Consider the following 17,987-nt stretch of genomic DNA (forward strand, 5'->3'; position numbering starts at 1 on the left):
AAGCCCTGACAGTGGCCCACAGGCCTTACGCTACCCGCCTAACCTCCTGGTGCCTCTCTGACTTCATCTTGCCTCCTCTCTTTGCTTACGTGGCTCCTGACCTTCCTGCCATCCTTTAGGCACGTCCACCAGGTGTGCTGCTGCCTTACGACATTATACAGGTCTTCCCCTCAATCTTTATTTTCTTTAATTGAAATACAGTTGACTTAATAATGTTATGTAAGTTTCAGGTGTACAACATAATGATTCAATATTTTTATGGAGTGCACTCCTCAAGGTTATTATAAAATACCGGCAATATACCCTGTGCTCCTCATTACATTGTTGTAGTTTATTTTATACCTAGCAGTTTGTATCTCTTAATCCCCTTGACTTATTTTGCCCCTCCCCTCACTCCTCTCCCCTCAGATAACCACTAGTTCGTTCTCTGTATCACTAAGCCTGTTTCTGTTTTCTTATACTCACTTGTTGGCTTTATTTTTTAGATTCCACATATAAGTGAACTAAATTTTGCTATTTGTGACATCATGGATGGACCTGGAGGGCATTACATGCTTAGTGAAATAAGTCAAAGAATGACAAATACTGTATGTTTCCCCTTCTCCCTTTAATGTTCTACCCTAAACGTCTCTAGCTCTCTCACCCCCCTCACATTTTTTGCTGAGGTCTTTCCTTCTCCACAGCTCTATCCTGACCACTGTATTTAAAACTGTAAACCTCACTCTGCCCTCAGTGCTCCCCATGCCCTTACCTGCTTGATATTTTCTTTTCCCATGCTACTTCTCACCGCTGAACATGCAATTTTTTCCCAACATTTTTTAAAACCTTTTTTAAGGTTTTAAAGCATATTTAAAGACTTTTTTTTTTTTTAATCTTTAGGCCACACCGCCTGGCATGTGGGATTTTTTTAAATCGATTTTTTAAATTTTAAAACTAATTTTTTTTATTTTAAAACAAAAGAAATTAGAATTACTTTACAATGTTGTGTTAATTTCTGCTGTGCAACATGAATCAGCTGTATGTATACATACATCCCCTCCCTCTTGAGCTTCCCTTCCACCCTGCCCTCCCACCCCACCCTCCCCTCTAGGTCATCACAGAGCATCAAGCTGAGCATCCTGGGTCACACAGCAACTTCCCACTAGCTATCTGTTTCACACATGGTAGTGTATATACGTCAATGCGACTCTTGTAGTTCATCTCAACCTCTCCTTCCCACATGTGGGATCTTAATTTCCTGATCAGGGATTGAACCTGAGCCCCCTGCATTGGCAACGTGGAGTCTTAACCACTGGACAGCCAGGGAAGTCCCTGAACATGCAATTTAATTAACTTTGCTATTATGTGGGTCATTTACTATTTTTTATCTTGCAGTACTATGTAAACTTCCCAAAGGCAGAGATTTTTATTCTATTCTCTATATGCATATCAAGTGCCAAGGATGGTGAGGATGGTGTTTGTTGTATGGAAGGCACTTAGAACATATTTGCTGGATAAATTGAATGAATATGCTCATACAGCTAATTTAAATTTAAACAAACAAACCACTTGACCTAGACAACTTTGATTTTAGTGAAATGCTGATGCTTATTGATCCAGCCTCAGCCCTCTCTAGCTACTTACTCATCAATCATCTATCTGTCAAGTCATGATAGATAATTAATTTAGCAGGGGAGTACATTCACAAGTCTATAATAACTTAGAGTTATATCTTCATAAGCTTCTCACCATCTTTTATGTTACTACAAATGCATGTGTTGCAACTTTTGGGGGAAAAAGAGTAGCTGTTTCTCTGCCTCCTTTCTGCTGTCAGTCTACTCATTAATATATCATTAATCCTTTTGTTGGTATTTTTCCTCTTGTTGTGCCTAAAAACCCCATAAACTTTATTTTGGGTACACTTAGTACTTTTGAATGTTACAGGCCATTCTTAAGAGTCATTCATTTTGCCTTTAGGCCAAAGGACCTGAGTCCATTCTACTTTTAAAGATGATCTGTTCTCTTAATACTGGAGGAGGGCATGGCAACCCACTTCAGTATTCTTGCCTGGGGAATCCCATGGACGGAGGAGCCTGGTGGGCTACAGTCCATGGGGTCACATGCTACTGTTCCAACACGAAGCTTACACCAGAAACCATAAGAGAAACGATCTATAAAAATCAATGACTCCTATCACCTTCAGAGTTGAGTGTAAGCCATCCCAGTGAAAGCCCGTCTTTAAATTCTTTACCTTCAGGACATGCTTGACTGTTGTGGAGTCATTTGATTGCAAAAGACCAGTCATATTTTTAACCAGTTCTTCATGTATAGTTCTCTCCTTGTATGCCGTAGTCTTGAACACAAACTGAAGAAAATCCAAACGGTGAAAAAAAAGTTAAACACTTAAAAACAAAGGGTCAAAAATTATGTTCCATGAATAACTCATGTCTCAAAATTATCTGCTCATGCCAGATTTTGTCATGAAATAAATGAAGGCCCAATGGTAAGTGTAATACACACCTGCTCCTACTGAGGGCTGTGTACAGGTAGAGCCTTGCTCACCTAAGCTCTCCTTGACACACTCTTAGTAGAAATAAAAAAGAAGATCAGAGAGCAATTCAGCGGGTTCAAGGAAACATGGAGGGCTTTGACCCACCTACTGAGGGCACATTTCCCCTTCTCCTTCCTTCCACTGGCAACAGGTGGGTGGCATGGTAGCATTTCTTCATCCTGAAAGGGTAGAGCACCCACTCAAATAGCCAAGTGGGGAACCTGGTGCCTTCCAGAGGCCAGTAGGAGAACTGCCCACGAGCCCGGGGTCCACTACCTCCTCACGCTGAGACGCGGCAACCAAGAGGCTCATAAACATTGGCCATCAGTAAGATAACAAAGGCTGCTGGCCTTTTCCTTAAAAGATCGGTTGTTGGCACAGTGAGTGCATGTCATGGTTTAGTCTTCCATATTTCTTCATATATTTTAAGTATCAATTCATGCACATATATTTAAAGTACAAAATGCTTATGATGTTTTACTTATGAGTTGGGTTTGCCTCAAGGAAGGTCATTTCTTTATAATATTTACAGTTTGGACTTCACTATCGTCAAGGGTGAAGACAGACAAGAAACAAAGCAGAGGCACTTTGCATTTGGGGTCTATAGCTATTTCTTTGACTTCATAGCACATTGATGCCTAAATCTCCTGAGGCGTCTGACTTCTCCAAGCTCATCCCAAAGGAGAAGAATAAGGCTAAGAGATGCACGAAACTAGCTAAAATCAAGAGTAGTACAATTTTCCCCCTCATGGATTATGACTCCTATGAGGGTAATGTAGTCAACTATCTAATCCCATGCACAGTTACTTAGCTCCAAGGGCATTTTGACTAGCTCTGAAATTTTTTAAAATTTTGGCTAAACCATGTCAATCCCATGAGTTGCTATAAACGATGGTATCTAATTAGATCAACTTTAGACATACATCTTTGAAAAAGACACGGTGAGTGTATGTGTACATTTTGGATATTGTAGATGGAGTGAGTTAGCAGCATTTAGCACCACTGAACTTGAAATGGTGTTTAGCATATTTCTGAATAAGTATGAACTATATCAACGATCACATTTTGCAAGGACATCAAAGCAGGTATTGACCCCAGTTTTCATTAAACTCTTAGGTGTGGAGCTTAATATTATTGTATATGTTAGAAATTAATTTTTTTCCATTAAGGGTGAAAAAAAAAATCAGATTCCTTGGTCAAGGTCAGACTGTCAGCCATGTACTATATATAGCAGGAGTCAAATCACAGAGTCAGATAGCTGGATGTTCATCTCATCCACTCATCTCACTTCACAGAGAGGAAATGTGAGGTTCAGACAGGCTGATCACTCCGAGTTAACGATCTAACCCTAACTAGAATCTAGTTTTCCATTTTCTACTTTAGTGCTTTTTCCAGAATAAATTTTAGTTGGTTATATATATTTGTCTGTATTTGTTTTAGACATATGAAATTATGTTATGAAACATCTTTAGGAATTGTCATCAGCTTGAAAATCCACGTAGGTGTATTTCTGGATTTAAAACACTGACAAAATGTGGTCCACTGGAGAAAACACTTCAAAGCAAACTCAATAAGTATCCTCCTACATCATAAAATCAAATGGTCTCGTCAGGATTTTTTTAAATATCCTGGTTAAAAATAAGGACTGCTCCAGGAAGCACTGCCAGGATACCACTCCAAGAGCATTACAGATTGCTTCTATGAGCTGATATAAGGCTCTCATCAGGAACTAGCCTTGGCTGTCACAAAAATAGTCACATCAGTGGGTTCTAAAAGCAATTTTTGGTAATTCTACTGGAACAAGGTAAATAATACATGTGTTGAAAAGGAGATGACTTTGTATGACAGAGATTGGGAAATTTTTTTCCTTTCATGCCCTCCGGAGCTTGAAATGGAAAACTGGGGTAAGGGTTGAGAGAATGAAAATTCTATAGATGATTCTGCTGAACAGTAAACTCATCAATATCCTATAAAAGGAAGCTATGCCTCTGTCTTACAGAGCAAACTAAAAAGGCATTTGTAGATGGAACTGGCCTTTGGCAATTGAATTGTAGACCTTATTGGGTAAAATCATACCATAGGGAAATTATTGTGAAATTACTATTTTTGGCATATAAGGGCACACACTCATACTTAGATATTTGGGAAGACATTTAACTTTTCTGACAGATAAAAAACATGTTAATATGAAACTGTAATGAGAGTAATTCCTCACTGATAATATCTCAGAGGGGTTCACTCCAGAATAAAATTTTTAGTTATCTCTTGCTGTCACAAAATTTTAGCACAAAGGACCCCAAATTTCTTCTCTGGTTGCCTTTTTAGACATCTAAACTACATGGGCATATGTCTACCTATATATATTCATGGAATATTTTAATTAAAAAGTTCTATGTCTCTTAAAAGAGATAATCTATACATAAAAATTGAAATTTAGGTCCTTTATTTATATAAAGGAATATAAGATACTTTTATTTATCTCTGGATGGTTTTTTTCTTTTCCTTCAAGAAGATGACCTTTAGGCTGGAATTATAATGTGCAAACATCATCACAAGTTCACTGGCATAAATTCACAGGCCAACTGAAAATGAGAATATAAACATGTCCAAGTGGACATCTGACGAAGGCCACTGGAGGAAGCAGTGCACACTGATGGGATGGGCTAGTGGTTCATGCTGGAGGAGAAAGGACTTAACATACCAGAAGCAGGTACAAATATACAGTAACTGGGAAAATGAAATAATGCCTGAGAAAACAATAAAAAGAGCTAAGAAAACATTACAGAAGAAACAGCACATTCAACAAACCAACAGGAGGCATCTTCCTTAAATTTACAGAGGAATTTCATATATTTCTAATGTTGATTTCAAAAGACCATACTTTCGTTTTCTCCTGCACTTCTTTCTTTGCTTTTTCTCCCCATATAAATATTCATTTGCACATGTATGCATTATTTATATATTGAAATAATACATTAATCCCATTAATGCAAAAAAGAAGGAGTTCTAAGTCACTAAAGGGAAAGTTCAGTATGACTGGGGTGGGCACCATTCAGCTAAAGAGGGGAACTCCTCACTTATTGCAGACAGGAAATGAGACAAGCCACACAGCACAAGGGGATACAACTGACGCCCACGTGGCAATTTCATACCTTAATGTAGGACTGGACAGAGTGCTCCAGCTGTTCCTCATGGCACTTGGCCACGATGTCGGTCAGAACCCTGGAAGAGCAAAGCTGTTGAGTGGCCTTTCTGGAGAAGGCAGGAAAATACCACTTGGTTTGTCACTGAAGTGCTTGGTGAGCTGGGCACTTAATCATTACTGAATGAATGAATGAACCAATTTCAAACTCAGTACCGGGTGTTCAGTATCTATAACATCCATTAGCCATTTCCAACCTTGAAATTTCTAAACACGAAGATAAAAGTAATGTCTTATGGCTGCTATTACAGTTTGTGTCTGCTGACAATGTCTTTTTGGAAAAGGAAGTGATTTTAGTATCTTATTAAAACTTAAGATCTTTAACCTCTAAGTATCACATTCTGTTTTTAAAGAGCTTGTCTTCCAACTTAGAGGTGTTATATATGTGCTTTTGGAAAAAGTATTCAGTCTAAAATGTAAGTTTTTGGGTTTTCCTCCTTAGCTGGGTTAGAGTTCAGTAGCAATTGTGGTACAGGTTGATTTCTTCACATTAATCCTTGCAGTTACTCCATGGCTGTAGTGCTTAGGAATATCTCAGAATTTTAACAGGTTTATCTGCTGAAATATTTAGGAGTTTTTGCCAACAGATGCACATACTCATGCTGAAAAGAGTACAACCTGAAGGCACAGTTGGGGACTTCTAATCTGGCTCCAGAACTGGATGGTTGTAGGAATGTTAGAGATGTTTTAATTTTCTAGCTTCAGAGCTTTACTTTAAAAATGATGCTGTGCTTAGTCACTCAGTAGTGTCCTCCTCTTTGTGACCCCATGGACTGTAGCCAGCCAGGCTCCTCTGTCCACGGGGATTCTCTAGGCAAGAATACTGGAGTGGGTTGCCATTTCCTTCTCCAGGGGATCTTCCCAACCCAGAGATCAAACCTGGGTATCCCACATTGCAGGCTGATTCTTTACCATCTGAGCCACCAGGGAAGCCCAAGAATACCGGAGTGGGTAGCCTATCCCTTCTCCAGGGGATCTTCCCGACCCAGGAATTGAACCAGGGTCTCCTGCATTGTAGGCGGATTCTCAACCAGCTGAGCTATGACTGTCTTTCTAAAAGAGGCTAGTAATATGTGTGGTAGTTATGAAGGTACTAGAGACATTTCAATGTCAATACCTGTGATGGATTCATTTTGATATTTGGCAAAACTAATACAATTATGTAAAGTTTAAAAATAAAATAAAATTAAAAAAAAAGAGTAATTTTTTTCCAGAATGCTGTGACTAATATTTTTTTAAAAAAAAAATGAACTTTAGGAATATATGATTCAATAATTAACTGAAAACCCTATCTCTAGAAAGAGAAGACTGTAATTTGCTAAAGTCACCAGACAGATTAGTAATGTTGAAAGAATGTAGCGAAGGCAAATTTAAAGCGAGAACAGTGAAAGAAAAACTGAACATAAAAAGAAAAATAAGATTTAGTGGGGAAAAAACGGTACAGCTACTCAGGAAAATAATTCGGCATTTCTTAAAACCAGCACTTTTGGGACTTGCCCGGTGGCTTAGTGGCTAGCTCTCTGAGCTCCGAGTGCAGAGGGACTGAGTTCAATCCTTGGGCAGGGACCTAGATCCTCCATGCTGCAACTAGGAGCATGCATGCCACAACTAAACACCCTGCATGCTGCAACAAAGGCCAAAGATCCTGTGTGTCACAACTAAGCTCAAGAAATAAATCAATATGAAAAAAACCCAATGCATACAACTACCATATGACCTAGCAACTGTTCTTTTCAGAGAAATGGAAACTTATGTTCACCCCAAATCTACCAAAAACTGGAAACAATCCAGCTATCCTTCAATGGGTGAGTTTTAAACATATTATGATATAGAATACTACTCACATAAAAAGGAGAGAACTATTGATTGATGTAACAACCTGGATGAATCTCCAGAGAGTTATGCTGAGTGAAAAAAGCCAATTCCTAAAGGTTACACACTGTCATATGATATAATTCCACATTTGTGCGTGTGTGCATGCTCAGTCGTGTCTAACTCTTTGCAATCCCATGGGCTATAGCCCATCAGGTTCCTCTGCCCATGGGATTCTCCAGGCAAGAATACTGGAATGGGTTGCCATTTCCTCCTCCAGGGGATCTTCCCTACCCAGGGGTTGAACCTGTGTCTCTTGTGTCTCCTGCACTGGCAGGCAGATTCTTTACCGCTGTGCCACCTGGGAAGCCCTCATAAATCCATATAACTTATATATAAATTTAAAATAGACTATATAATAAATTTATCAACTTATATAAATACATGGAATATATAATATAAAAATATATGTACTCATATTACATATAAAATTTCAATATAACATATATAAAATTCTTAAAGTAACAAAATTTTAGAGATGGAGAAAAGATTAGCAGTTGCCAGGAATAACGGGTGGGGACCGAGATGAGAAAGAAGTAGGTGTGTCAATAAAAGGGCAACATGAGGGATCTTTCTGGGAAGGGCGATGTTCTGTCTCCTGCTTCTTTCAATGTCAATATTCTGGGATTGATACTGTCCTATAGTTTTGCTAGATGTCACCATTGGGAACATCTGATGAGAACATGAGCTCTCTTTTGTATTACTTCTTACAACTGCAAGTGCCTCTATAACTATCTCAAAATAAAAAAGTATAATTAAAAAGCACAAAGGAAAAGTTAAAAAAAGAGGTCTAAAACTCCACGTGGATGATAATAGTAGATGATTAGAAGGTAAGAACTCAAGAGTGAGACATACTTAACTTTGAGATATATGTTCAAACGAAACGCAAGCATACACAGTTATGTAGCCACTCAGTTATAGTTAGAGTTGTCTGTCACCACAGCTTATAAAATCTCTTCTCCCAAGGCTGTGCTATGAATACCTGGTCACAGTGGTGCTTATTTCATCTTCTTCATTCTGTACCAGAATCTTGAAGAGCTGATTCAAGATTATAGGCAGAAAACTCATGATTGCATGAATCTTTTCCACATTCAGTAAGTTCTGTTAAATTGGCAGGACAGAAAAAAAAGGTCATTGATTAAATTTAAAGCACATTCGACTGATGTTCATCAGGACTTGAATATGAATACAGCAGTTCACCTTTGTTTGGCTTTATTTTTCATGGCATTTCTCATGACATACAGGCATGAGGGTAAATGTTGCAAAGACTCTACATCTAATTAACTAATTCAGAGTCAATTGACTCTGATTTTCAACCATTTTTATGTTGGAGAAACTGATCTTTGCTTACTCTTCCATTATACAGACAGACACCTTTTAGGAACTGTGAAATAAAATCATTTCCTCTTGGAAATGGTAAGGTGTTTAAAAAGCTTCAAGAATAATTACCCTGAAGCTTGCTACTCAATGCAAAATGTAAAGGTCTGCTTTGCCTATTTCCATCCTGGAGACCACTGCAACTATTTGAACATCATGTTACCTTACAGGAGCGAACGAAATTCGAGGTAGGTGACTGAGACATATCTTTCTCCCTTTTTTGGCATTGTCGGAAAAATGCGTTCACATGTGGATCCTGAAACAGCAAAAAAAGTATTGATTTTTCTGATGACACATAAGCTGTGTAACAATCATGGTGATGGGAGGTGAGTCCTTCTGTAGGGCAGATGACTTGGTGTGAGGCGCTTTACCAAGGAGGCAGAGAGACAGACCTCTCATTTCTGGAGCTGTTCTGGCATGCTGAGGGCTTGACCTGAACCACAAAGTCTGCTCTCCTTCCTATTTCATTCTCAGAGATTTGTGTCCTTCTGGGCCACATGACAACGGCTAGAGAATTCCTTCTCTTGACTCTGTTCCTACTCCTTTCCTCCCTCTTTTTTTTTTTTTTTTCTTTCTTAAATTCTCTTCTATCATCTTCCTGTTCCTGCTTATTCCACAGACTTCTATCATTTATTCTTACTATTCTTTAATACACACGAGAATGGGTACGGTTTAATATGCACAGGGATACTTTCAGACTTAAAATGTCAGCGTTAATAAAAAATTAGGAAGTCCACCTGGCATCGTGAAATAAAAGTTGACTCCTGTCCTTTGTTAGGGGCAGAACTGTGTCCCCTCCAAAATCCATGTGTTGAAGTCCCAACTCCCAGTACCTCAGGTTGTAACCATATTTGAAAATAAGGCCTCTAAAGAGGTAATTATGGTAGTTCGTGTGGTCCTAGCCCAAATATGACTGATGTCTTTACAGAAGAGCAAACTTGGATATTCACACACAGAGGAAAGCCAAGGAGGGAGGCTTTGGAAGAAGACAATACTCTGACACCTTGATCTCAGACGACCAGCCTCTACAACTGTGAGAAAATATATTTCTGTTTAAGCAACCCTGTCTGTGGTGTTTTATAATGGCAGCTGGAGCAAACCAATCTGTCCTTTAATGTTGTTTCCTGAAGCAAATGTCACGTTGGAAATCCTGTGGATCAAAGTTACATAGTCAGGAAGTGGGATACAGACTCCCTGGTGGCTCAGGTGGCAAAGAATCTGCCTGTAATGTAGGAGACCCAGGTTCAATTCCTGGGTCAGGAAGATCCTCTGGAGAAGGGAATGGCAACCCACTCCAGTATCCTTGCCTGGAGAATTCCATGGACAGAGGAGCCTGGAGGACTACAGTCTGTGGGGTCGCAAAGAGTCAGACACGACTGAGAAACTAGCACTCTGACTTTTCACACTCTTCTGGGTGTTTCTCTGGCATTTGTCAGCTCTAGAGGGGCATCTGTGGTTTGAGTTCCCCACAGGTCAGTGTGTGTGTGTGTGTGTGTGTGTGTGTGTTTAATATTTTCAGTTTCATGTTATTTTTTCAAGAATTATTTAGTGAAAGCTATTTGTCAGATCCTCAGTTGGCATGGAGGACAGAGCTGTGGGCAAGGAAAACCCACACCCTTCCTCTGGTCCTTCCATAATGCCCCTGAGATGGATACGACACCATGGTTTCCACACAATTTATATTTCTATTTTCTCACAATCAGACAGGTGCTTCAAAGGAAAACAGGGTGTCAGACGGTATATGACAAGATGATACAGCATGTCTGAGAGGTCAGCAGATAGGGAAGACTTCTTTGAGGAGGTGATATTTGAACCAAGATTTGAAGGATGCATAGGAGCTGAAAGACTGATGAGGGGAGGGGAGGCAGAGAGAGAGATAGCTTTCCTGGCTGAGGAAAGGCAGTGTCACAAAATCCCTGCATTCTGGAGGAATGGAAGCAGACAGAGGGTACAGTGCGTGAAAGGACCTTGGGTCTTCAAAAACTGACGTAAATACCGCTATAGAGGAAGGAAGGTGTCTTCCAGGGCGACGAGTGTGTGGGCAGTGGAAGCTGATATAGAGAAAGGTAAGTAACGGTGAGTCACAGAGGGACCCGAGCTGTTTGGAGGAAAGTAGCTGGAAGCATGACAAAGAGAAACTCAGGATTCTGAGATACATAAATGCAGGATTTGGTGGAGAACAGTCATCTTATTGTGACTTGACTGAGGCTGATGGCATCAGAGAAAAGATGTATTTAAGAAGTTATGATACAGGACTGGGGAAGAGGACTCAATTTGGCTTGAGGTGCCAGTGGTTATGGAAAGACATTTTGATCAATATATGCTGGATTATTTCACTTTTCTTAGCAACCAAGTATGTGCTAAAGCAAAACAAAACAAAACAAAAACTAAAAAACAACAAAAAAGAAACAAAACCAAACACACACACACACAACTACAACAACCAAATGCACGTTGAATTTAAGAAAGGAGCAATACTTATTCTACGTACAGGTAACAGTTTGCTTTGTAGTTCGTAATCAGTATCATAAAACTTCTCCCACTGCGCTAAAATAAGCTGCCTTGCAAGGGAAGGGGTGAGCTTTATGGTACTATGACAGTGGTAATAGTTCCCTGTGTTCAGCATTTTGTAGTTCATGAGACGTTTTCACATGCAGTTTCTCATTTTGAGCCTTACTGCAATCTTAGGTGGAGATTTTCTTTTATTGTTATCATTTTCCTGATGAGGACATGGGATTGCGGGGGTGAAGTGACTTGTCCAAAATCCCTGTGTCAGAAGTTGACCAAAGTGGCTCTCAGACACAGTTTTGACCACTTCATGGCCTTTGCTCCATGAGAGGAGGCTTGGATAGGCATTGGAAATTAGACTGAGTTTCAAGGGAAAGGTCCACAATTTTAATTTTAAATGTTTCATATTTTTAACACTTGGGTGTTGTCATTGGAAGCAAACCATCTTCCAAGGGAAGTGTCATCTTGATAAATACACTTCTGGAATTTTGGTCTGCAGTTGGATAGTATCAGGATAACATGCTCACCTGAGTGTTCACTGTTGATACAACAAATGTCGATACTTTGAAAAGTGGTTTACCACCATCGACCCATTTAATGTCACTCCCAGTGTGCTGTAAAAAAGAGTTTGTTACTGTCACTGTGGCAATTTGAGAGAAAGGAAATGTCAATAAATAGGTTATTTAGTTTATGTTAATTTGCCACCTTGATCCATTAGTCTCACATTACTATAGAGATGGAAAATGAGAGATGCAAATACATTTCGCAGTATTAGTAAATGATACCAATGTGATATCAGGAGATCATTTTGAATAGATCATTTCTACTGGCCACAAACAAAACAAGGTATTGAAATATTACAGGTACAGTTGATTTCTAATTACAATGGATGAATACATTAAGGTGGGATTAATTTAAATAGCCAATGGAAGATAACCTCATGCCATTTAGCCCATGTATCTTTTCTCTTAAGTTGTATGCTACCCAGTACCTTCCCATTTGCAGAATCTTGAAAGCTTAAATAATTTGGAGGCAGGCTCGTTGCTACTGGGATATTATACTCTTGAGAAGCTATCTGATCATCTTTCATCAAAGGAAGCCAAGCATATCCAACTGTTAAAAAAGAAAAACAGAGAGAAAACTTTTCAGTACACACCTTCACGGTGAGGAGTAAAAAGAAAGCTATTTATCATTTATGAATACAAAACCTAGTTTAAAAACTCTAAATAAATCAGCTCTTCAATTCAAGTCCCAGAGATGACATGTATGGCCATGTCGGATTGCTTCTGGTCAGTACCTGGGGTTTCCAGTGCCTCCTTCTTTTTGGCGTTGGCTTTCGCATTTATGTCACAAGTGACATGATGAAAAGAAAACAGAATATGGTGTTTCTCATGAAGTTGTGTTGGGAGCTCAATTTTCACCTGCAATGAAAGAGATAGTAGCTGGGATGAGACTGAAATCATTTCCTAGGGTCAGGGCAAGACAAAGCATAGGCACTTTAACCTTTTAAAAAGTCTTTAACTGAAATCTAGGTCCACGTTTAAGTCAGCACTAGAAGCACTGATTTAATTCTTAGTACATATCCATCCTGCTAGCACTAATGCATCAAGATTATATTTTTACTTCTTTATTGTGGTGGATGATGATAATTTAGACTACCCAGTGTTTCTCCTTAGGTAATTTATGTCATCATGGGCAAACTCTGGGACATAGTTTTGAGCAAACTCCAGGACGTAGTGAAGGACAGGGAGGCCTGGCATGCTGCAGTCCATGGGGTCACAAAGAGTCAGACACAACTGAGCGACTGAACAACAGATTTTGCCGTGAATTAAACACACACACATATACAAACAGACATACACATATGAAAAACACACAAGGAGACATAACTGTATAATGTAAATAAGGCACAGATTAAGGACTTATTATCAAGGGACATGAATTAAGTTGTCCTCGCCTCCCAAAGGGTGTGCATGGACCAAGCATCACTTGGGAGCTGGTTAGATGTACAGAAACTCAAGACACTACTCCAGACACGTGGAATCTGAATCTTCATTTTAACAAGATCCCCAGGCGATACTTTTCAGTTTTTAAATCTCTGTCACATAGGCTGTCATTTAATTCCCTCAACAGTCTTGTGAAGTAGGATGGTATAGAGGAAGCAAACAAGGCGAGAGACGTTAGGGGGCTTTGGGTCACTTAGGAGGACAGACTCGTCAGTAATTACTAGCACCTTCCAGGACAAGAACATCTGTCACACTGGAATCCCAGGATCCCAGGCAGGTAACCTACATTTAGTTCAATATTAGCAACAAGGTAGTGTCTAGAAAGAACATCAAATCAAGCAAGAAGGTGATAGTGAAAGTGAAGTGAAAGTTGCTCAGTTGTGTCCAACTCTTTGTGACCCCATGGACTATACAGTCCATGGAATTCTCTGGGCCAGAATACTGGAGTGGGTAGCCTTACCCTTCTCCAGGGAATCTTCCCAACCCAGGGATTGACCCTGGTCTCCCACATTGCAAGCAGATTCTTTACCAGGTAAGCCACCAGGGAAGCCCAGAGACCTAAGCAAATTATCTACCAATTTATTTATTAGACTCTGTGCATCTATATAGCTAGTTAATTTATTTTCACACTGTTCAGGAGAGAATTTATTAATAGATTTTCAGTGTCATCCCTGGGACAGTAGTATCAGCATCACTTAGAAACTTGTCTAAAAACGTGAATTCTCGGGCCCCATCCCAGACATATACAGGATCCAAAAATCCTGGGCGGGGGGGGGGGGGGGGGAGGGGGGGGGCAGGGTTCAGTAATCTGTGTTTTAACGAGCCTTTTGGGTGATTCTATGCCTGGTAAAGTTTGAGAACTTCTGAATTAGAATGGTTTGCAGCTTACATATATTCGTTATACACCAGCATTTTAACCTGGTAACAAAGCCAATATACAGTTTTTGAACTGTACATTCAATACATTCAATAACTAACAATGCAGAAGAATGAAATTTTCTTTTTTTAGCCAGAGCACATAGGAATGAAACAGGTGCTTAAGAATTCCAGTTAAACTACATATTAAGGCAAATACTCCTCAGAAGTGAGTACTGCAAATATTCACATTATATTTTTAACAGTGTCTTACAAGAATTGATAGCCATGCTTATAATTAAGGCAATCATTTCTTTTTGCAATACAAAGCAGAAAATGGTTTTGAATCTGCATGGCATAGTTCACCAGGCTGTTCATGAGATACACGTTCTCCTGTGGAGAAGCTCACGGCTTTTACAAGGATTCCAGGAAGCACATGAGAGTGAGAGAGATTAAAAGCCACATTTAACCCTAAGAACATCCTTTTTTTCCTTTTAATCTTATACGTCAACAGAGAATGCGCCTTTCAGATGGGCTTTGTCAAAGGGTCAATATTGTAGTAAATATTCAGTAGTACGGTAATAGACTTTTCTCTTAATTTTTTTTTCACCTCTGTCCTAAATTTATAGGGAAAAAATTAAGAGCATTAAATGGATGTGGAAGAAGGAGATAAGGTTCCTCAGGTCTGTGGTTTCATCAGTGTTCTTTTAATAAGTTTAAAAATGGTCCGAGTGTAACCAAGGGCAATAGGCAGAATAATAGCACCCCCCCCACCCCCCCCACCTCCTGCCCACAGTGTCCCCGGGGCTTCCCAGGTGTGCTAGTGGTAAAGAACCCGTTTGCACAAGACATAAGAGACACAGGTTCGATCCCTGGGTTGGGAAGATCCCTCGGAGGAGGTCATAGCAACCCACTCAACTCCAGTATTCTTGTCTGGAGAATCCCATGGACAGAGGAGCCTGGTGGGCTATGGTCCATAGGATTGCAAAGAGTTGGACATCACTGAGCAACTTAGCACGGAAAGATGTCCCCCATGTCCTAATCCCCAGAATATATGAATATGTTTCCTTACATGGTAAAAGGGACTTTGCAGGTGCAACTAAGTTAAGGGTCTTGAGATGGGGAGATTAAACCAGATTAGTCCAGTGGAGCCAATGTAATCACAAAAGTCCTTATCAGAGAAGGCAGAAGAGTCAGGGTCATAAGAAATGCGAGGAGAGAAACAGAGGTCAGAGTGATGACACTGCTGGAAAGGGTCAAAAGCCAAGGAATGTGGGCATTTCCAGAAACTGGAAAAGCAAGGTAAGGATTCTCTCCAGAGCCTCCAGGAGAAATGGAGCCCTGCTGACACCTGATTTCAGCCCTGGGGACCCATTTCAGAGCTGACCTGCACAACCAACTTTAAGATCATCAATGTGTGTTATTTAAGTCACTAAACTGAGATAATTTCTTAGAGCAGCAACAGGAAATTAATACAAAAGCTGTGATATTTTTAATCCCAGACATCATACTGACAGGTTTCATGAGTTCAGACCTAGTTTAATGGTTAGAAATTAAATTTAATTATTGGAACTTGTTTTTCTGAAGCTATTTATACTACCAGCTGACATGTGTATAGTAATTTACCATTAACCCAACAAAGCTTTTTTGTTGTTGCTATTGTTCTTGTTTTTTTTTGACACGCTGCACTGCTTATGGGATCTTAGTTCCCCAGTGAAGGTCTGAACCCAGGCTCCTGGCAGTGGAAGTGCAGAGTCCTAACCACTGGACCACCAGGGAAGTCCCACAGTGAGTGTTTTAGATGTGTTCTAGCAGAGTGGTGAAGCTTCAGGCTCTGGAGTCACATGGCCTGGCCTATATTTTGACTGTCACTTCATAGTTACATGCCCTAGGCAGAGTTGCTTCCCTGACCCCCAGTTTCCTTATCTGTAAAGTAGGAAGGCGTGAAGGTTCATTTAATGTGTCAACTTGACTGGGCCATGGGATGCCCAGATAGCCAGTTAAATATGATTTCTGGGCATGTCTGTGAGGCTGTTTGTGGAAGAGATCAGCCATGGGGGTGACCATCATTCCATTGAGGTCCAGAATAGAACAAGAGGGCTGGGGAAGGTGGAACTCCCTCCCTGCCTGACTGCTTGACCCGGAACACTGATCTTCTCCTGCCCTTGGTGCTGCTGGTTCTCAGGCCTTCAAACCTGGCCTGGAAGCTACAATAGGCACTCTGGTTCTCAAGCTTTTGAACTACACCAATGGCTTTCTTGGGTTTCCAGCTGGAAATGATAGACTGTGGGACTTTTAAGCCTCCTTGTATTAAATTATATCTATCTATCCTCCTATTGGCTCTGGTTCTCTGGAGAAAGCTGAGTGGATAAAGGGAGATGGTGTGTACTTGGAGGACAGTGTGGTGCCTGGCACATAATAAGAGAGTCTTAAGAACTGGCAGAGAAGGTCCTGAGGGGAAGGGGTCCAAGCTCCTTCAATTACTATGAAGGTTATAAGCAACAATGCTGGCTCATACTCTAGCCTTTTTTGTTTTGTTCCTTAAGACATGAAATGCTGCTGCTGCTAAGTCGCTTCAGTCGTTTCCGACTCTGTGCAACCCCATAGACGGCAGCCCACTAGGCTCCCCTGTCCCTGGGATTCTCCAGGCAAGAACACCGGGGTGAGTTGCCATTTCCTTCTCCAATGCACGAAAGTGAAAAGTGAACGTAAAGTCGCTCAGTCGTGTCTGACTTTTCACGACCCCATGGACTGCAGCCTACCAGGCTCCTCCACCCATGGGATTTTACAGGCAAGAGTACTGGAGTGGGGTGCCATTGCCTTCTCCGGAAATGCTGCTACTGATTGGTAAGAACTATCTAATACGATCTTTGTTATAGTAGCCAATGAAATAAAATAAAAAATTCATCTAATTTGAAAGGAATGATAGAATAAAAATTTCACATTTTAAAAAGATAATCATATGCTGAAATATATAAATTTTCAACATAGTCCTGGGGCAACTGTCAATGAATGTAGTTTTGGAAGCTTGGTTACGTAAACACCTGCTAGGGAACGTCTGAGTCAGAGGTGTAGTCAAGAGAGAGCGTTTATCATCATGTATTATCTCACCTACTCACACATCTTTTAAGGAGCTGCTGAGGGCAGGGAAGTCTTGACCCTTACCTCGTCTGAGAAATCTGGATTCTGGGAATGGTGCAGAACTGCAGTGTAGGCAGCCGAGGTGAAGAGGGGCCCTCCAGGTTTTCCATAAATACACTGTTTAAAAAATCATGAGTTGAATAATTATGAGGGTCTGAAATTAACCCTGAGCACAGAAAGGCCACAACTTTTTTCAGTTTCCCCTTCTGGAACAAAGATAAATTTTGTGATAATCTTCCAGGCTTAGCTGACATCTAATTAGCCTTGAACTTCTTTGATCTGCTGTCCTGTATTTATTCTACAATGGGGCACTGTTGAAGAAAATATGAAGGCTTTAATTCACTCTGTAGATATTACATCAAAACTGAATATCTGAGTCAGTTCACTACCTAACTTTGATTACCAGAGATAAGAGACTGTTCACTTCTGATTCCTGCAGCCCATGGTATCCAACTCTGATGTAGAGTTTAAGGTCATCAGTCCTGGGTGACCACAA

The 17,987-nt window shown here is 40.2% G+C and overlaps 1 protein-coding gene across 9 annotated transcripts in view; it reads right to left on the minus strand.

Moving 5' to 3' along the window:
* DOCK10 (dedicator of cytokinesis 10) overlaps positions 1 to 17,987 on the minus strand; it is a 304,825-nt gene that overhangs the window by 65,142 nt on the left and 221,696 nt on the right. For all 9 annotated transcript variants that reach the window (XR_011562013.1, XM_070773197.1, XM_070773206.1 and 6 more), the window contains exons 19-26: positions 17,516 to 17,608; positions 12,787 to 12,910; positions 12,481 to 12,602; positions 12,017 to 12,103; positions 9,145 to 9,237; positions 8,587 to 8,705; positions 5,683 to 5,752; positions 2,231 to 2,344 (exon numbers count right to left, since the gene is read on the minus strand). Coding sequence is in view for 8 of the 9 variants with exons in the window: in XM_070773197.1 (XP_070629298.1) it covers positions 2,231 to 2,344; positions 5,683 to 5,752; positions 8,587 to 8,705; positions 9,145 to 9,237; positions 12,017 to 12,103; positions 12,481 to 12,602; positions 12,787 to 12,910; positions 17,516 to 17,608 (822 nt within the window). In the remaining variant the exon portion in view is untranslated. The remainder of the gene's footprint in view (positions 1 to 2,230; positions 2,345 to 5,682; positions 5,753 to 8,586; positions 8,706 to 9,144; positions 9,238 to 12,016; positions 12,104 to 12,480; positions 12,603 to 12,786; positions 12,911 to 17,515; positions 17,609 to 17,987) is intronic.

Source organism: Bos indicus, chromosome 2 (assembly GCF_029378745.1).
Source record: "Bos indicus isolate NIAB-ARS_2022 breed Sahiwal x Tharparkar chromosome 2, NIAB-ARS_B.indTharparkar_mat_pri_1.0, whole genome shotgun sequence".
NCBI lineage: Eukaryota > Metazoa > Chordata > Mammalia > Artiodactyla > Bovidae > Bos > Bos indicus.